Genomic DNA, 18,015 nt, shown 5'->3' on the forward strand with positions numbered 1-18,015 from the left:
TTAAATTGCCTTGGTTATGTACGTATAACGCTGAGATGGGAATATTAAGGAGATGAGAGGTATGGGTGTGTGGTGTGCGTAGATATGTATGTACCGAGTATTAAGTCTTCATAAGTCTGCATCTTTCATGAGATATAATAACTTATGTACTCGGGAATTTGAATGTGTGACTGGTGAACTTAGTTTTGATAATCTTAAATTAGGATTAAGTGTCGTGTACAGACCGCCCGACACATCTAAACTTCAATTTATAAAGGAATTGTCGTCTGTTTTATCAAAATATCCCACAAAGCAGGACTGTGTTGTTTTGGGGGATATGAATATAGATCTTAAAGTAAGTAACCCTGTAACAAAACACTATTTATATTCGTTGTGCACATTGGGATTTGTTAACGGAGTTAATTCTTATACACGCATTGAAAAATACGGTAGCAAAATCTCTAAATCGTGTTTAGATCATATATTCATACGTAATGCAAGTGCATACCGTATATATACATCTGTAGTGAAGACATCTCCAGCCGACCACTTCATAACCGGTTGCGCGATAACGAGCGCGCTAAGCCAGAATGATTCACACTCTAGTCAATTAATAACTAAGCTAGACAATCGTCGAGTGCACAGTGAACTTAATAACATCGACTGGAGTATACCTCTTCAATACACATGCCCAAATGAAATAGTTAAGTACATACATACTAGTTTTAACAACGTTTACGATAAATGTAAATTCACCATCAAGATAAATAGCTTTAGCAAACGTAAAACATGTACATGGGCAAATGATAAACTTACAAAAATGTGTTTGAAACGGGACTCATTGTTTAATATCTGGCTAAAAGATGAAAATAACCCTCAGAAAAGATTGTTATACAATAGATATAGAAATAAAACAAACAAATACACAAATTACATTAGAAATAAACATATAATGATGGAAGTTACTCATAATTTCACAAATAGCAAAAAGATTTGGAGCATTGTTAATAATTTAACCGGAAAAATTATGGAATGTATTGAGCAAGTGTTGCTTACAGCTTTTCGAACCGATCCATTAACCTTGGCCAACACATTCATTACTGAATTTAATAATAGTATCGGGAACCTTAGTAGTTCTTGCGATGCACCTATTCTAAATAAATATATATATGAGATAGTTCCGGATAGGTCTATCAGAATTAAGGCGGCGCAAGATGATACAGTTGAACGAATAATCAAGCAAATAAACGATAGGAAAGCACCTGGTTACGACGGGATACGGGCCAAAGATGTCAAGTATGCATCGACTAACCTAATCCCAGTTATTACTCATTTAATTAATTGCTGCTTGCAAACTGGTACGTATCCCGACCTATTAAAGATAGGGGTGATACGGCCAATTCACAAAAAGGGACCAAGGGATGACGTAAATAACTATCGTCCGATCACTATATTATCTTGTATCGATAAGATCTTAGAACGTTATATTGGTAATGAGATAAATATTTTCTTAGAAACACATGGAATAATCAACAGTAAACAATATGGTTTTCAGAAAAATAAAAGCACGACACAGTTACTACGAGCATTTACTGAGGAAGTCAATAAACATTTAAATGATAAAAAACATGTTCTGACACTTTTTATAGACTTCAGTAAAGCTTTCGATATGCTCAGTTTAAATACATTATTTGGCAAATTAGCGCAAAATGGAATACAAGGTCCACTATTAGAACTTTTAAAAAACTATCACACTAACAGATATAACACAGTTAAGATAAAAAATGAGTACAGTACGAAATTTCTGTCTACTCAAGGAACGGCACAAGGCTCCATTATAGGCCCGACTGAGTACCTGCTATATGTTAATGACATGAGTAACGCCATAAATTCGGGCTCCATATACCAATTTGCAGACGACACATGTATACTGGTTGCTAGTAGAAATATTATTGACGCTGAGGCCTCCCTCCAACGCAGTTTCGATCAAATGTGTAAATGGGCTCATGACGTAGGTTTAGTAATAAATGCAACAAAAACAAAAATTGTACACATACACTCATCACACAATAAGTGCTTCACTATACCTAAAGTTATAGCACATGAACACGCTTGTCTACATAATCCGCTAAAGGCTTGCAGGTGCCCGCCATTGGAAGTAGTTGATAAACATATGTATATTGGTTTAATCGTTGATAGCCGTTTCTGCTGGGGTCCTCACAAAGATTACGTATGTAACAAATTGAGATCCATCCTAGGTAAGCTCAGTATACTGAAATATAAACTACCTTACAAAACGCTTAGAATGTTATATATGGCCCTAGCAGATTCTGTTATCAACTACGGATTAAGCAGCTATGGGAGAACTTACCACACATACCTTTCAGATATTTATAAACTACAATTAAGAATTTTAAAAGTTATTACACCGAAACATATTGTCAACAAATTCAAGAACAATGACGACGATCTATTTAAACACTGCAAGGTTATGAATGTGTTCAATAAAGTTAAATTCTTTACTCTCACGGAAGTAAATAGACCTGAGCTGTTAATCGAAAGAAAAAGACCAGAAACATTGAGAAATATACCACTTCAAAATAAATACATATTACCAAAATTTACCAATGTTTATGGAATGAGGGTGGCTGAATATTTAATACCTTTCTTTTTAAATAAACTTCCTGAAGAACTGCAAATATTGTATAGGACCGGTTCGAAAAGTTATAGGTACAAATGTAAGCGTTTCCTGACACAGAATTAATTAACAATTATCTTTGTATGTATAAAACGACTCGCCATACACAGATAAACCCTGTGAGGTTTGCGTTGTGTGGCTGTATTATTGTATTAAGAAATTATGTAAGTGCCTTAGAAATAAAAAAAAAGTATGTGATGTGAATGTAGGTATGTATGTAAGTCGGTCTTAGAATTGAGAGTTTATGATATTTTTTTTTATATTATATAGCTGTTAAAGTACATAGTTGCAGCAACTGCAAGAGGTTAATTACAAAGATTTTTAATAACTTCAGAAAATTGTTCGTTAAAATCCGTATAATATTCTTAAAGAAAACAGGATGAATGAAACTAAGAAAAAAAACCTTTATGCTAGCTACCTAATTGCGATATAAAACTTAGTTCTCAAGCGAAGTTTCAACGAACAATGTAAACATCACTCAACTTTGACTCACAGTTTCTTGCTCTGAATAAAATCTTTACTGCCTCGTTCTTTGTGAAGTTTCACCACCTTTTATTCGCACGTGTAGAAGTGTTATAAATAGGTACCTGATGGAATAACTTATTTTGAAAAGTTAACTTCTCTATTCATATTATCGAAGTTGGAAAATCCCTATAGATTTTCGTCTCGTGGTGTACTAGTATTGGATAAGTTATTTAGACAAGCTGATAAAAATGCCCTATAGATTTAAACTGCTGGAAGCCAGTTTAAACGTAGGTATTAACTACCTTTTGTCGGATCTGCAGAGTCCATTTTGCATACGATGTAGTATATTTTTTATCAAATTCCTCTGTATTAATTGCAATATAAACGAGTTAACCCGTTTGATCAGTTTGATGTGGCTAAAGTCATATTTTCAAAATAGTAATAATTTTATCACTGGTGTAGCATACACTTTATTGGCGAATATTGGTATCAATAATTGAAACATAAAAATGAAACGTTGAAAATATGTGTTATTAAATCACGATATTTATGATAGTTTGTCTCCACTATGATCTATTCATATTTGATGATATTTTTATATTAATTTATATGAATACGTGTTTTATTCTCTTTGCATAAGGGTCAATTCCCACTGAAAGAGCAGCGGCCGGCAGCGGCCGTAAGAGCACGGAAAATGTAAGAGCGCGGCGCGACGCGGCCCAGCGCGGCGCCGCGCGGCCCACCGCGCTCAATCCCTTGCATTTACGGCCGCTGCCGGCCGCTGCCGGCCGCTGCTCTTTCAGTGGAAATTGACCATAACGCTGCGGTTTTTGGTATCACAGCTGTGACAAATCGGTAAAATATTTGTTGTTTGATTGATTAAAAAATATTGGGTTTCACTACAGCGTTGACAGCCAACCTTGTTAGTAAAAATAGTATTTTTATTAAAATAGAAGAATAAAATATTAGGTATACTTTATGTGTTTCGTTTCAAATAAAATTAATGATTACCTTTCTGAAATATTTTTTTCGCAATGAAATAAAGTCTCCGTTCAACAAGATTAAGACGGACCCTTATTTCTAAGAATTCTTGAGACCCATATAATTATGTTTGTGTTTTCTCCTCCATTTATTACTATTCGATTCTTTCGTATTATTCTTCTATCGAGTATTATTTTGCCAAGTGCCACTTCAGTATATATTTGGCAATGTCTTTATATTATTTGATTTTGAAATAAATATTCTATTTTACACTTAAATAGCTTGTTTGTCTCAGAATCCATTGTTCCAGAAAATTCTTATTATCTCGATTGGTTATCGTTCAGCTATCGAAAATTGCCGATAAGTTTGTGGAACACGAGGTATTACTTGAAAATAGTTTTCTTTTAAAAGCGAACTTTAAAATGAATTGTGAATAACATTTTTGAAGACTTGTTTTTAATACCGAATATAAAAAAACGTTTATTTTCACAACGTTCATTTTGTCTAAAAAATATTTTCATTGTTGACGTCATTAGTCATTGTCGACGTTCCAAATTCGATGTCAATTCGAAATACAAATTCAAATTCAAGATGATTCAGTTTTAATTACGCAGAAACGCCAAACCAGCCAGCATTGCGACATGCAAATAGGTCTCAATGCGTTTAACGTGTGCCAGCCTGACTGAAATGTCCCTCTCGATAGTACAAGCAAATTACTAATTTACACACTCCATTGGTTCTTCATCCTAGATTTACAATTCTAGGCAATTTTCTAGAGTGAATCACACTCGTGCAATCGTGAAATTGGTTTCTTAGTTTAGAATGTAAGAATCTATTTTTGATCAGACGAGATTCTCTAAACTGGATTGCCAAAGAGGATTTAAAAAGGATTTAGGTCACAATATAGCTTTCTTAGAGAGAAACTCTTGGTTAAGGGTCACTCAAGTTAAGCAATGCTTGGTGATGTCTATTCGTAGATGAGATCTATGTCATAACGAGTTCGCTTAATGGTCCATCTGTCATGTCCTAAGCTAGAATGGCCGATAACCAGTCTAAACAAGGGATATTGGATCGACCGCGTAATTCAATTGAGGACGTCTGATAGGCGCTCCAAATAAAAATCAGCTGCATTTAGTTAGACTAAACCCAATATAGTATGGAAAAAGCTTTTAAGATGATGATGAGAAGAGCATTCTACCAGTTTTTCTTCTGCAAAGTACAGACTACTAATTACAAAAAGTTTCCACTACAGTTGTGTACAGTATTTGCATAAATTGCTGCGGAATAACGCATAATGTCCACTGCTAAGTTTAATTGTGCAAGTGTAAGTCTGTTACTAACTTGCTAGGCAAAGTAATTTTCTTACTAACCCTGTTATAGTATTAAGTTCTGGGAATAAACAGTGGCTGTGATTCGTGGGCATCCAAGTATAACGAAGCTGTCTTTAGATTATTATATTAGTTTGCTCCCGCAGCATGATTTTACTGGAATATATGAAGTATGCGGCAAGGGAAGAGAGCATATATTCAAAGATTGTCCGCTGACACTCAGCTACTAAATAACTACTAATAAATACAAGGATTTATTTATTATTATAGCAAAAGCAATACGTTAAACTTTTGACTAAGTATTACCCTTTGTGTACTAACGATGCCCTGTCTATCTTTTTCTTATCGTACGAGCTTTTTTCTTGTCCCCTTGATTTTTTCACATTTTACAACAAATATTTTTTCTCAACAGACGATAAACTTCGACTCAACGCGAGGCGGCATATCGCTAGTTACCGAGAAGGGTATACACAGCAGTAGTAGGCTGCTGGTACAATCCGCGCGGACGACGGACGCGGGAACGTATCAATGTGCGCCGGATAACGCGCAGTCAGCGACCGCGAGAGTGCACGTACTTACTGGTGAGTTCCCATTGTACTGGTGAGGTGTAATTTAAGGGTTAATACAGCAGCAGTAGGCTGCTAGTGCAATCCGCGCGGACGACGGACGCGGGCACGTATCAATGTGCACCGGATAACGCGCAGTCAGCGACTGCGAGGGTGCACGTACTTACTGGTGAGTTCAGGAATATTCTATAGTACTTTTTCATGGGTAAGTAGATAGTTAACAAAGCAGCAGTAAGCTGTTTGTGTGACGACGGACGCGGGCACGTATCAGTGTGCGCCGGGTGATGGGAACCCAGCCACCCAATTCTGCATTTTTTATTCATTGGTTAGGATAGTTCGATTTGTTAAAGAAAGTGAGTAATTGTTTATAAGCTAAGTAATACACTTTAAGCTTTCATTCTGGTATGTGATTTTTCGTCTGTCATTTTTTTTTGTATGTGCTAACTCAATTAGTTGTAATGAATATAGTGGTAATGTTATTTTCAAAAAAGTAAAATGAATTAAAACACGTCTGAACACTAAACTGGCTCTTTTATGTGCACCTTGTTTCATACTGTTCTTTAAAGACCTCTACTAAATCTATTTAAAATAAATAAAACACTTTAAATCTACAAAATTTCAAATAAAATGTTCATCAAAATAAAACAAAAAACAAACACAAAAGCATTACTTAACGCAACTTGTATCCAAAGACAGACAGTAAATCAGTCCCGTGCTTCTAATTAACGGGCGTCTCGCATCGTCTAGTAGTTCTAATTAGCAAGACAATCGTCAGACGTTGTCGGCAAAATGGAATTGGTGAGGATTTCATTAGCTGGGTTAAGCGACGATTAGTTTAAGTGCCAGTGTTTTTTTTAAGTGCAGTGAGTTTTTATTTTTCGGGTGGTAATTTTATTTTATTAGATTATCACGTTTGAATATGGAAAGTAATTGCCTGGCTTTATTATTAAATTGTCGTTACTATTAGCCCGCAAATATGTGCAGTTAACGATGTATTAACTGAAATTATAAAAACTGGTAGGTACTCATATTCGATTCAAATTTTAAAAACATAATTTAACCCCATATGAAATAGGACTAAAGTTGGCATTCAAGCTAATAATAAACGCATTTTCGTATAATTTATAATCAAGCCTTATCTATTTAGGACGAACCCATTCGCTATGAGAATCGTATTGTATGATTCGTGGGACAGATACCCTCGTCGGAATTATCATTCATCCTACGAATATTAATTTCGTATGGCAATTATTTTTATTATACTATATATGTTCAAATGCACGGATAATTTAAAAAGGAGACATATTTTGATTTTATTATAGTTCGTCCAAAACGAATAAAAATACCTCCACAAATAGGGATACGTCCAAGGGTACATAATCTAACAAACCAGTGGTCTGAACTGTAGACCATCACATTGGTCTGAACTCCCGAGCATAACATTGGAGCTGTGACGTCAGACTAATGTATTCATTACTTAGTGCCGCAGAGCTCAAATTACAGCATTAGTCCTTCTCGAATGTTCGTTGTTAGACGAACGGTGTGTGCGGTCCGTTCGTCTAATTTTAAAAGCCATTCAGTTTGCTAGGTTAATTATGATAGCCTTTGAGTTCGTCAGTTGTGAACGAATCGTCTGTTTTGGCAAGCTGACTTAAAATGACGAGCAATGATGATCAGCGCTGTCGTACTCATAAACATATTTCAAGCAAAATTGTCAGCTTTGAAATTAGAATTTAGATTTTATATTACACTTTGAACGCAGAATATTATAATAATATATAATTCGAACTCTTACAAGCAACCAATCAGAGATTAATATAAAGCCAATATCTTTACTATGCTAATAAAACCTTTAATATCCAGTTAAATAATAATAATTTACCTTCAACTTAAGCTGTAAGAAGACATACCTTGCAGTTAGACATTTACATATAGGTAAGACTATTAAAATAAGTACTTACAGAATAAGTAAAGACTGAATTTTAAATCTTAAACCTAATTTATTTTTCTTGCTAATTCTCAGTACTACCACATTGGTACCTACTACATTTTCTTAACCCCGAAACTTAACAAGAAAATTACAGGCAATCTGTAAGTAAATTCCTTAAGCAATACATATAGTTTCGTATTCATTGCTAGCCTAATGTTCAGAAGCAAGAGTACTGCAAATTACTACATTAGTTCGCCTGAATGGCATTGCCTTTATGTGCTTGTAATATCGTTACTACGAAGGATAATGCATACTAAAGTGTACCTTAGCTTTAGCACACTGCAAACTTTTAGTCGGCCGGGGTCGGTTATTTAGGGAATGCTACTCAGTAGCAGACGTTGTTACAATTCCACGTCAGAGGCCGTCAGGCGGATTTGAAAACTCGGACACCAGGGCTTGGTAGGTGATGATTAAGCCTCCGACCTATTGGATAAGAAGAAGTAGGCCATTATTTTTTTTTGCGCTCATAAAACACATTACAAATATCAGGTTTTAAGCCGGTATCACACCTGAAATTTCTGAACACTGAAAACTTGCATTCCAATAAAGATTATCTTCGAAAAAAAATTACCAACCACCTGGCCAACTGTCGGCCGACTTTTTAGTCTGTAGTATGCGTCTACGCTAAAGTGTACCTTAGTTTTCTTATGTGAAGATTAAGCGAAGATATGGCTAGGTATATGGGTGCTGCCAAGACGCTTGCAGCCAAGTTTCAGTTTTATGTTCAAGTTAAATATTGTGTTTTATAGTTGTCGCATTTTAGTCGCGTGCAAAGAACGTTATGCTGTTTTATATCTTGTTAAAAAGCTAGTTTTTCTAACACTTTAAAACATTAAGATACAAGCCAGGAACTTAATTGGAAAATGTGTTTTCAGACAGAAAAAGCTTAATTGAATTAAATGATGATAGGACAGTTGTGAGTAATTTATATGTGAAAAGACATTAACTTTAGCTTGTCCTCAAAAAACACAATGAACAAATTGAAAATACCAAAATACTAGCTAGGTTTATTTACCTTTTAATTTCAGTGGTCCTATGTGGTTATTATATGTATTGACACATAACTTTCGAAGATTAATACAAAAACTGGTCACTAATAAAAATATATCGTTAATACCCACACCCGACCAATTAACCGACTGCACAGATAGATATACAAATCAATTACTGTCAATCCAACTGTGGACATTCAGAAATTAATTCCATAGAACTGTCAATCCATTTGGAGTGTTAATTCAAAAATTCGTTTATATTGGTGCCTATATTATTATTTTTTTCTATTGAAAAAGGTTGGTGTCACTCGTTTCCCAGTCGAATCATGATGATGTCGTGATGTGTATTTTATTATTTACTATTGTTGATACGTTAGGCCATATTATGGGAGTATGCGAAATAGATATAATGGAAATTGTTATATCAAATTGTTTTGGTGTAGAATCCGATGTGACTGATACATGAAGTCATTGTCAGACCAATGCGAATTTTTTTAATCCTTGTAAAACACTAGTACCTAGCTGTATTAGACTAGAAGCCATTCCTAATATAGTTAGGAGGGTAAAGGCTAGGTAAATGATCTGGGAAGTCGATTAAAAATATTCTCATCATTAATGAGAATATTTTAAAGGAGGAGGTTTTCAATTCAAATGTTTTTTAAATATTTTTTCTGTAAAATGGTATTAAAAACTGTGAATGTGTATAGAAATTTCTGAATTGGTTAAATTATTTCTGGTATATTTTATTGCGTTTCTGTTTCAAAAAAGAAGAATAACAATTTTTAATGTTCATTCTGTGACTGTAATGCTAAATGTCAGTTTGTTAGCTCTGGCAAGTAAAGTCAGTATTCTCTTTAGTGGAAATTTATTTTTTATACTTTCAATAAACTTATGTTACTTTGTAATAAAAAGGAGACTTTTATTCGACATATTTTATTCAGAAACCTTATTCATCAAACAAATCATAAATGCAAAAAAAGAAGAAATATTTTCTAGACTTCTAATAAAAAAATATCTTATTATATGGCAGAACATGGTCCATAATATAGTTAGGAAAAGGCTAGGTAAATGATAATGATGAGAATATTTTTAATCGACTTCCCAGAAAGGAGGAGGTTTTCAATTCAAATGTTTTTAAAATATTTTTTCTGTAAAATGGTATTAAAAACTGTGGTTAGTAAATATAGGTCCATGATAGTAATGAATACCCAATCCAGCTAAAACCAATTAAACCAGTCTAACAGCACATAAATTATCGTAAAATCACAAACAAGCGTTGCAAAGGTACCCGTAGTTTCATGCTTCGTTTAGCACGCAATCTATTGTACTCTCCCGCTATTTAGCGAGTTGCATTTGTTGAATTTTACTGGCGATCGAAACTAGAACGTTTCCGTACTGAAGTAGACTACAGACTATAGACTACGTAGTTTGTTCTAGCTTAAAGTTGTAATTAACTTCAGCTTAATTGTTGGAAATAATTCAGTGTACCTGTTCATTAAGTTTTTAGTCATTTATTTTAACGAAATGTGTACTTAGTATAGCTGTCAAGGTATTTTCATATACAATTAAAATAATTACAGGCATGAAGAATAATAATCGTTAGTTTTAGTTAAAATGTTTCAGGCGCAAAAAAACTATAATATTTATATTAAATTCACCTTCATTTTTAACGCCGCTTTTAGAATATTTGTAATATGATCTCCAAACTGTTAAAGGTCTTCAAGAAACATAATACGCAGCTATTATTATCATCAGAGAAGCCGTAAAATCTCAGCATAACCTTGAAACTTTGGCTAAGAACTTTTTTGTAGAAAACTGACACTAAACGCAAAATTATGTGCCAAAAGTAAAATAAATACAGCTTTTTATTAAGTTTGGTATGTGTGAAAAAAACATACAATGATAAACATGAGATTGAATGATAATGAAGAAGAAGAATGATATGATTAATAGTTTGACCAATGACCATGTTGATAATTTTGTGAAACATAAGAACTATTCCTATATAAATCAAGAAAATAAATAAGTTATTACTTACATTGAAACTTGACGCTGGACTGAATGTAAAAGACTGCTGTTCTCGAGAACTCAGCAGCTTCTTTCCTGAAACGACCAAAGACGCTCATGTCAATACCAGGTGAATCCATTTTAATAAAAATACTAAAATAAATCAATCTAGGCACCAACATAAAAATAAAAGTACGCAACAAACATAAAAGCATCGTTCCGTTCTACGATCAAACTTTTATTTCGTTATGATCCCGATAAAAATAAAAAAGCACATACAACGCTTTTGTCACAATTACGAACCGTGCAATTTTGAAAAATAAATGTTACTCGAATACTGTTTTAACATGTTCCGAATTCCGATCAGGACGTGTCCCGTACGAAAATGTTAAACAATGGATTTATTCATTGTTTATTTCTCAACAAATTGTATGTTCGCTACGCTTGCAGAAAAACACACTAGAGCAGTTGTTAATCGTTTTGCAAACTGGTAACATTGAAAAACGTGTTAAACTTGCCGTTACCGTTCAAAAGTAAATAATTTAAGAATAAGTAGCAGAATTTCTATTAATTAAAAATTTTGTAGCCGTTTTCCCGTTGTTTTACCCGCATTTTGAGGGAACTACTGATGCCCGTACCTGGGTAAAATATACTCTATGTTACTCGGGAAGAGCGTAGCTTTCTAAAAGTGAAAGAATTTGTCAAATTGGGTTAATATTTTCAGAGACTTTAGATACAAAGAAACAAACAAAAAATGGTTCCTCTTCATTATATAATTATAGATTATATACGTTTTACTTAATCAAAATAGTAATCAGAATTCACGGTAAATGCTTGTTCATAACAATGTATTTCAACGAGGAAAATAACGAAGCAATTTTGCAAAATTAAATCAACGTAATAACTCCTTTAATGCAGTTAATTAAAATTTACCTGATCTATAAAGTTGTTCATTAACCACGGAACTATTATAGGTATTGCATTATAGTAGGGTATTAAAGGTGCATATTGATTTTTAACAATAGATCCATATTACTTTGCAATAGAAATTCTCAGTCAAACAAAAGTCATTTATAAGAAAAGGTCCTTAATATAATATTATAAATATTATTAACTCTGTCTGTCTGTCTGTTACGCTTTCACGTCTAAACCACTGAAATGATTTTATTAAATTTGGTACAGAAATAGAGTTGACCTTAAGAAAGAACATAGGATAGCTTTTATCCCGGACTTTTGAAGAATTCTCTTGGAAACGCGATATAACCGAACTCTACGAGGGCGAAGCCGCGGGCGGAAGCTAGCAATAATATAAAATCAATTTTCCATTAGTATTTTCAAGACCAAATAGTCCAACTCAGCTAGTGAAATCACTCACCTCTTTTACAGGCCGTTAAGCAAATGCATAACTTTACCATAACGAGAGCCTCGTGTCAGAAGCTCATAAAATAAAATAAATATTGCCGTATCGCGCGATAATTTATGTTTACTTTAATTATAATATTCTTTTATTTTGACTATTAACACCACGGTTCAGCTATTTTTATGTACCTTTTTATTAACCGGGAAACGGGTATTTATTATGAAAATTGTTTAAACACGCAGGTGTTTGGGGCTGTATTGTTTTTGTTAATATTGAAATTTTTGATTTGATTCAATTATTTTTGGTATATTTTATTGCGTTTCTGTTTCAAAAAGAAGAATAGCTATTTTTTAAATGCTCGTTCTGTGACTGCAATGTCAGATATCATCATCTGATTTTTGCATTGCTGAGTATTTAACGTCAGTTTGTAAGCCATGGCAAGTATAGTCAGTATTCCCTTTAGTGGAAAAATATTATTTCTACTTTAAATAATCTAGAATACTCTTTTTAATAAAAGGTAGACTATTATTCGATATATTTTATTCAGAAAACTCATTCATCAAGCAAATCATAAATGCAAAAAAAAGAAATTTTATTTTCTCCACTATTTTATTATATGGCAAAACATGGGCCATCATTATTACAAAAAACAACGAACATTAAAAATGAGCCACAGTCCCCACTATTTGCTATACCTTCGCTGTTTTTCCTTATGGGAAATACATTAAAGGAGATTTCTCTGTGCTAAGTACTATCATCATCAATAGCTCAGCCGACTAGTGATTGAGTGGGCGTATAATTCTTACCAAGCGAATCTTAGATTTATTTATAGGCTGACTACGAAAATGTACGTTACAAGAAAAAAACAATTGGTGGTTTAAAATATTTTGTACTCCTCTCCGCAAGGGTGGAATCCGGCCCTAAATTATGATGTCTCCATGAAATAAGAATTGACTGATTTGGTTTTAACGACGTCAAAAATCATGAAATGACCCCTCCCGCTGTGGGTTAGCAGCGGTGAGGGAGTGTCAGACTCTTACTGACTAAAAACCGTCGTGTTCCGTCATAGGCCTTTTATGTACCAGGACCGCGGTATCTTTTTCGAACAACCCGCAGCCCCGGCAGGTGGCTTAAACAACCCTCAAATGATGTTTAAAATAAATATGTTTTATAGTCTTATAAACTCTATGTTTTGGATAACAAAAGCTTTGAATTCCTTTTAGCTCGTAAAATATTTAATAGCACTGCAAAGTGCACAGTACCTACATGTCATAAAAATCGAAGCTAGTTTACTGTCCAATTTGGCTATATAAGTTAATCATATATGACCATATAAGTTTGAATAGTTTTGTCGGAAAATATATTCATGATTAATTTATATAATAACGATACTTTACTTCGAATAATTTACATATTTATTTTATTAACTTATAAAAATATTTCCAAGTATCATCCTCCTCCTAGCCTTTTCCCAACTATTTTGGGGTCGGCTTTCAGTCTAACAGGAACCTCAGCTGAGTACCAGTGCTTTACAAGAAGCGACTGCTTATCTGAACTCCTCAACCCATTTACCCGGGCAACCCGATACCCCTTAGTTAGACTGGTGTCAGACTTACTGGCTTCTGACTACCCGTAAGCACTGCCAAGGATGTTCAATGACAGCCAGGACCTACAGTTTAACGTAAAATATTTCCAAGTAGTTTCAAAGTTACCAACAAAGCAAAATTCGTCTGCTTACTTCAAAATATACATTATACAATAAAATATATTTTCTTTGACATTACCATTTACAATCAAAAAGTCTTATTATTCGTTCCAATTATGTAGAAAAGCGTTCTCCACCATAACCTTTACAAATCACGTCGACTTTTATAAGCTTTGACAGACGAAAATATCACAATATCAGACTGTATATAACATGTAATAATAATACATAAATAACATCGTATTTTTCCTGCAAAGATGTACATTGAAGGAGCTGTCAAGGTTTATTCAATAAAGAATAAAAATAACTTATCAGATTTTTTGTTAATAGTTTTTTTCGTATTAGATGGGAGGTGATTTTATTAAGTCGCATTTAAAGGGCTCTCACTATTTATTTACATAAAATACTTAATGGTAACTAATTATAAAAATACACCAACAGTCACATTAAAAAGCCCCGATTGCAATTGCAATTAAGAGACTTAAAAGATTGCATTGATTTTCAAGTGGCGTTACACCCATACACATAATCATTCCTGAAGATCCTGTGCTGCATAAGCATCTGCGACAGGCCGTTTCTTTCCTATAATAATTGTTTTTTTTTTCTTTGTCAGGTGAGACCCCAGCAGCAATGCAAGGAAGTGCACAGTGGGCGAGCAGTTTTGACCTACACACACTAATAGGCATCGCTAGTGTTATATACTTATTAATTGTGTAAATAAAATAAACGTTTAAAGAGAATGTGACAATCAAAACGTGAACTTACAAAGCATAATCGAATAAAAAAAGTTTGATGGACTCTCGATATCGAATCGATTGTAAAAGTGTTGATAAAAGTGAATGGTTCAAAGATTCGATTGATCAATCGATATACAGAAGAACTAGTGATGTGAAGTGAATGGTGTTTTGTAAAAATAATAATAGTATTGTACAGAATGTTTGAAATTCAAAGCCTGATTGTCAGTTGTCAGCGGCTTGTCAATCTTTTAGTAAAACTGGGATTTTGTTACTAAAGAAAAATTGTGGCACTATTTTTGACGAGTATTTTTTGTGGCAAACAAAGAGCCTTTGAAATTTTGGTTTGATTAAAATGCCTGTTTACTAAGGTTTCAAAACAGCAGGAAACATAAAAATTTTGTACTCCTTAAACTGCCTTTTTCAGTCTGAATTAATTATAAATTAGCTTTACTATTATTTTATATTTCAACCTGAAAAGTTATTGATTGGCATAAATGTATAAACGAATATTATTGTAATAGTTTTCTGTGAATGTTCAAAAGTATTTATCAGTATTTGGACACTGTATTTATGTTAAATCACTATGATCAATCAGGACTATAAAACAAGCCTGATGGAAAATCTGTGCCAACGTTGCATAGAAAATATCCTCATAATCAGGGTAATGTTAAAAGCTAGAATATTACTACATTTCAACCCTCACCTTTCTAATGTTTAAATTCATAACTTTACTAATAAAGGCCCGCTAATTATCAATCAACCGATTGAAACTGATTGATATACGATTAATTGATTGACTGATGATTGAAAGCAATGTCAATCGTGATTGATAATTAGCTGGTCAAATAAGAAAAAAACGATGTAAAAATTGTAGTTAACATAAAATAGATATAGATAATATTGTTTTGGAGATTAAAAGTTGATTTAAATAAAAGACCATTTTTTAATGATTTTGTATTTTTATTTTCATATTACTAACCTAATCCTATTATTTAATCTGAAATACAACGAATTTACTCAAAACCTAGATAATATTTCGGCTTAATCAAGGATTATTTTAAATTACACTGGATAAAATTAAAGTCTCAAATCAGACTTTGATAAAGTCACCAGACTGAAATGAAATCCTGAAATGAATTAAAATGAATGAAATACATGTTCAGTAATACATTAGATACACAATCCTTATACAAAGCTAAAACTTCTTCATGCGTCAAATAGAATTGATCAAAAGGCTTCAAAAAGAGAACAGAAAAATTCCCATACTATCGTATGTATTAATTTATATTCTACCAAAGAGGGAATTCATTAGCCTTTACCCAAAGCAATACTTACCCTTTATAAAATTAATACAACCCAAAGCAATTCCTGAACTCAATACGTTGACAACACGAAACCTAATTCCGTACCACGCTCAGTTTGGCACCATTCAAACTGCCGGAAAACGACTTCCATACATAAAATCCATGTTTTCCTTTTCTACCTCTTTTCATAGAAACTCTGGAACACGTTCACGTCAGTCTGTCTATTCAGGAGCGGACTCATTCGGGTTTTTTATTTAAGCCTTTTCATTTAGACGAATGTAGTTGACGGAGTCTGGGCCTGGGGCGAGAACGCTTTAGAATGAAGGCAATCGAGGGGTAGCCTCATGGAAAATGTACCAACTGGGTTATTTGATTTTTGTCTGCTGTTTGTTAGATGGGATTGATGTTCGAAGTGAAAAACACGTAAAGTGACAGTCAAGTTGAAGATTTTCGCCAAAAGTGATTTTTTTTTAATATTGTGATCAGAACGTTACCTACAGGTTTTAGCTGTGTCATATGAATAAATTACCTTATGAAAGGGGAAATACAATTTTCCTAAATGCTAAAACCTTCTTAGTTAAAGGAGCCATTATATAATTTATTTCATGAAAAAATAAGAGAAAATCTTTCTCCTGCGAAATACCATTTCGGCTGTGCAATTTCAAAACCTAGTATCTGACAAATTTTTAAAAAAGCGTGTTTTTGCATTTTTCAACCTTATAGACCATTCTCCACATACTAGGATAGCAAAAACTCCCAAAAATTTTACAAAAACGAAGTTACACAAAGTCGGAAACCTAGTATCTACAGTAAACGTTTTCAAAATGCAAAAATTACAAGATTAAAACATAGTATCTAACATCAACCATTTTAAAAACCTAGTTAGTGCTTGTAGTTACTTGGATATAAAATGGTTCATGTAGATACTAAGCCAATGAAATGGTTGTAATAAACGTCAAAACTCCCGCGCAACTTTAGTATGTGAGAACAAGTCGTTGCAAGTGCGTGTTTTTGTCTCTAAAAATGAGCAAAAATCAGTTTTATAGGTCGAAATTGATCTTGAGTGCTTTAAAAAAACAACATGGTGAAATTTAAGTACGCTTCAGTGTATAATATTGTCAAGATTGTTTGTTTTCCAAGGTTTTTTATGAATAAAAGGCATTTTTTTTAAACGACGTCAAAAATCATCAAATGACCTCTCCCGCTGTGGGTTAGCAGCGATGAGGGAGTGTCAGACTCTTACTGACCAAAAACCGTCGTGTTCCGTCGTGGGCCTTTTATTTGCCAGAGCCACGGTATCTCCTTCGAACAACCCGCAGCCCCGGCAGGCCTTGGCCCTACTGGGCCCCGCTGGGGTTGCTGACATCTCTTTGAGGAGCGCGTGGAACAACGCGCGCCGTCGACACGGGTCTGTCGTCTAAGCAGACAGAGGGACGCTGAGCCACCCGAACTCACCGCCCACAGACCCATGCCTATGGTGGCCGGGAGTCATCTCGCGACACCCGGCGCCCGTAGTGTCTACCTGGTCCAGCGTGGCGGCCGGGATGAGAGGTGCGAACTCTCTGACGTTCCGCCGCCTCCTTCTCGAGCATGACTGCTTCGCAGAAGGAGGCGAAGCCATCCCATTCCCTCTCGCTCCGGACCATGGCCTGAACCAGGGCCGGACGCGAGAAGTCGCCGCCGCCTAAAGCCTCGACGAGTACCCGGCGGTGCCCTTCCCCCGCAGGGCACTCCTAGACTGTGTGGTCCACCGTGTCCTCGGGGCTGTCCGCACAGTGGTGATACCCGGGCGCCTCCTCACGAAAGATTCGATGCAAGTACCTCCCGAAACAACCGTGTCCGGTGAGGACCTGCGTCATGCGGTACGTGAGGGCGCCGTGACTCCTGCCGAGCCACTCCTCAA

At 34.6% G+C, this 18,015-nt stretch overlaps 1 protein-coding gene across 1 annotated transcript in view; it reads left to right on the forward strand.

The window, feature by feature from the left end:
• LOC110373365 (hemicentin-2) overlaps nt 1-15,742 on the forward strand; it is a 60,173-nt gene extending 44,431 nt beyond the window's left edge. The window contains exons 6-7 of the mRNA XM_064037651.1: nt 5,864-6,032; nt 14,685-15,742. Coding sequence (XP_063893721.1) covers nt 5,864-6,032; nt 14,685-14,788 — 273 coding nt within the window. The 3' untranslated portion in view covers nt 14,789-15,742. The remainder of the gene's footprint in view (nt 1-5,863; nt 6,033-14,684) is intronic.
• The last annotated feature ends 2,273 nt before the right edge of the window (nt 15,743-18,015 follow it).

This window comes from Helicoverpa armigera, chromosome 13 (genome assembly GCF_030705265.1).
Source record: "Helicoverpa armigera isolate CAAS_96S chromosome 13, ASM3070526v1, whole genome shotgun sequence".
Taxonomy (NCBI): domain Eukaryota; kingdom Metazoa; phylum Arthropoda; class Insecta; order Lepidoptera; family Noctuidae; genus Helicoverpa; species Helicoverpa armigera.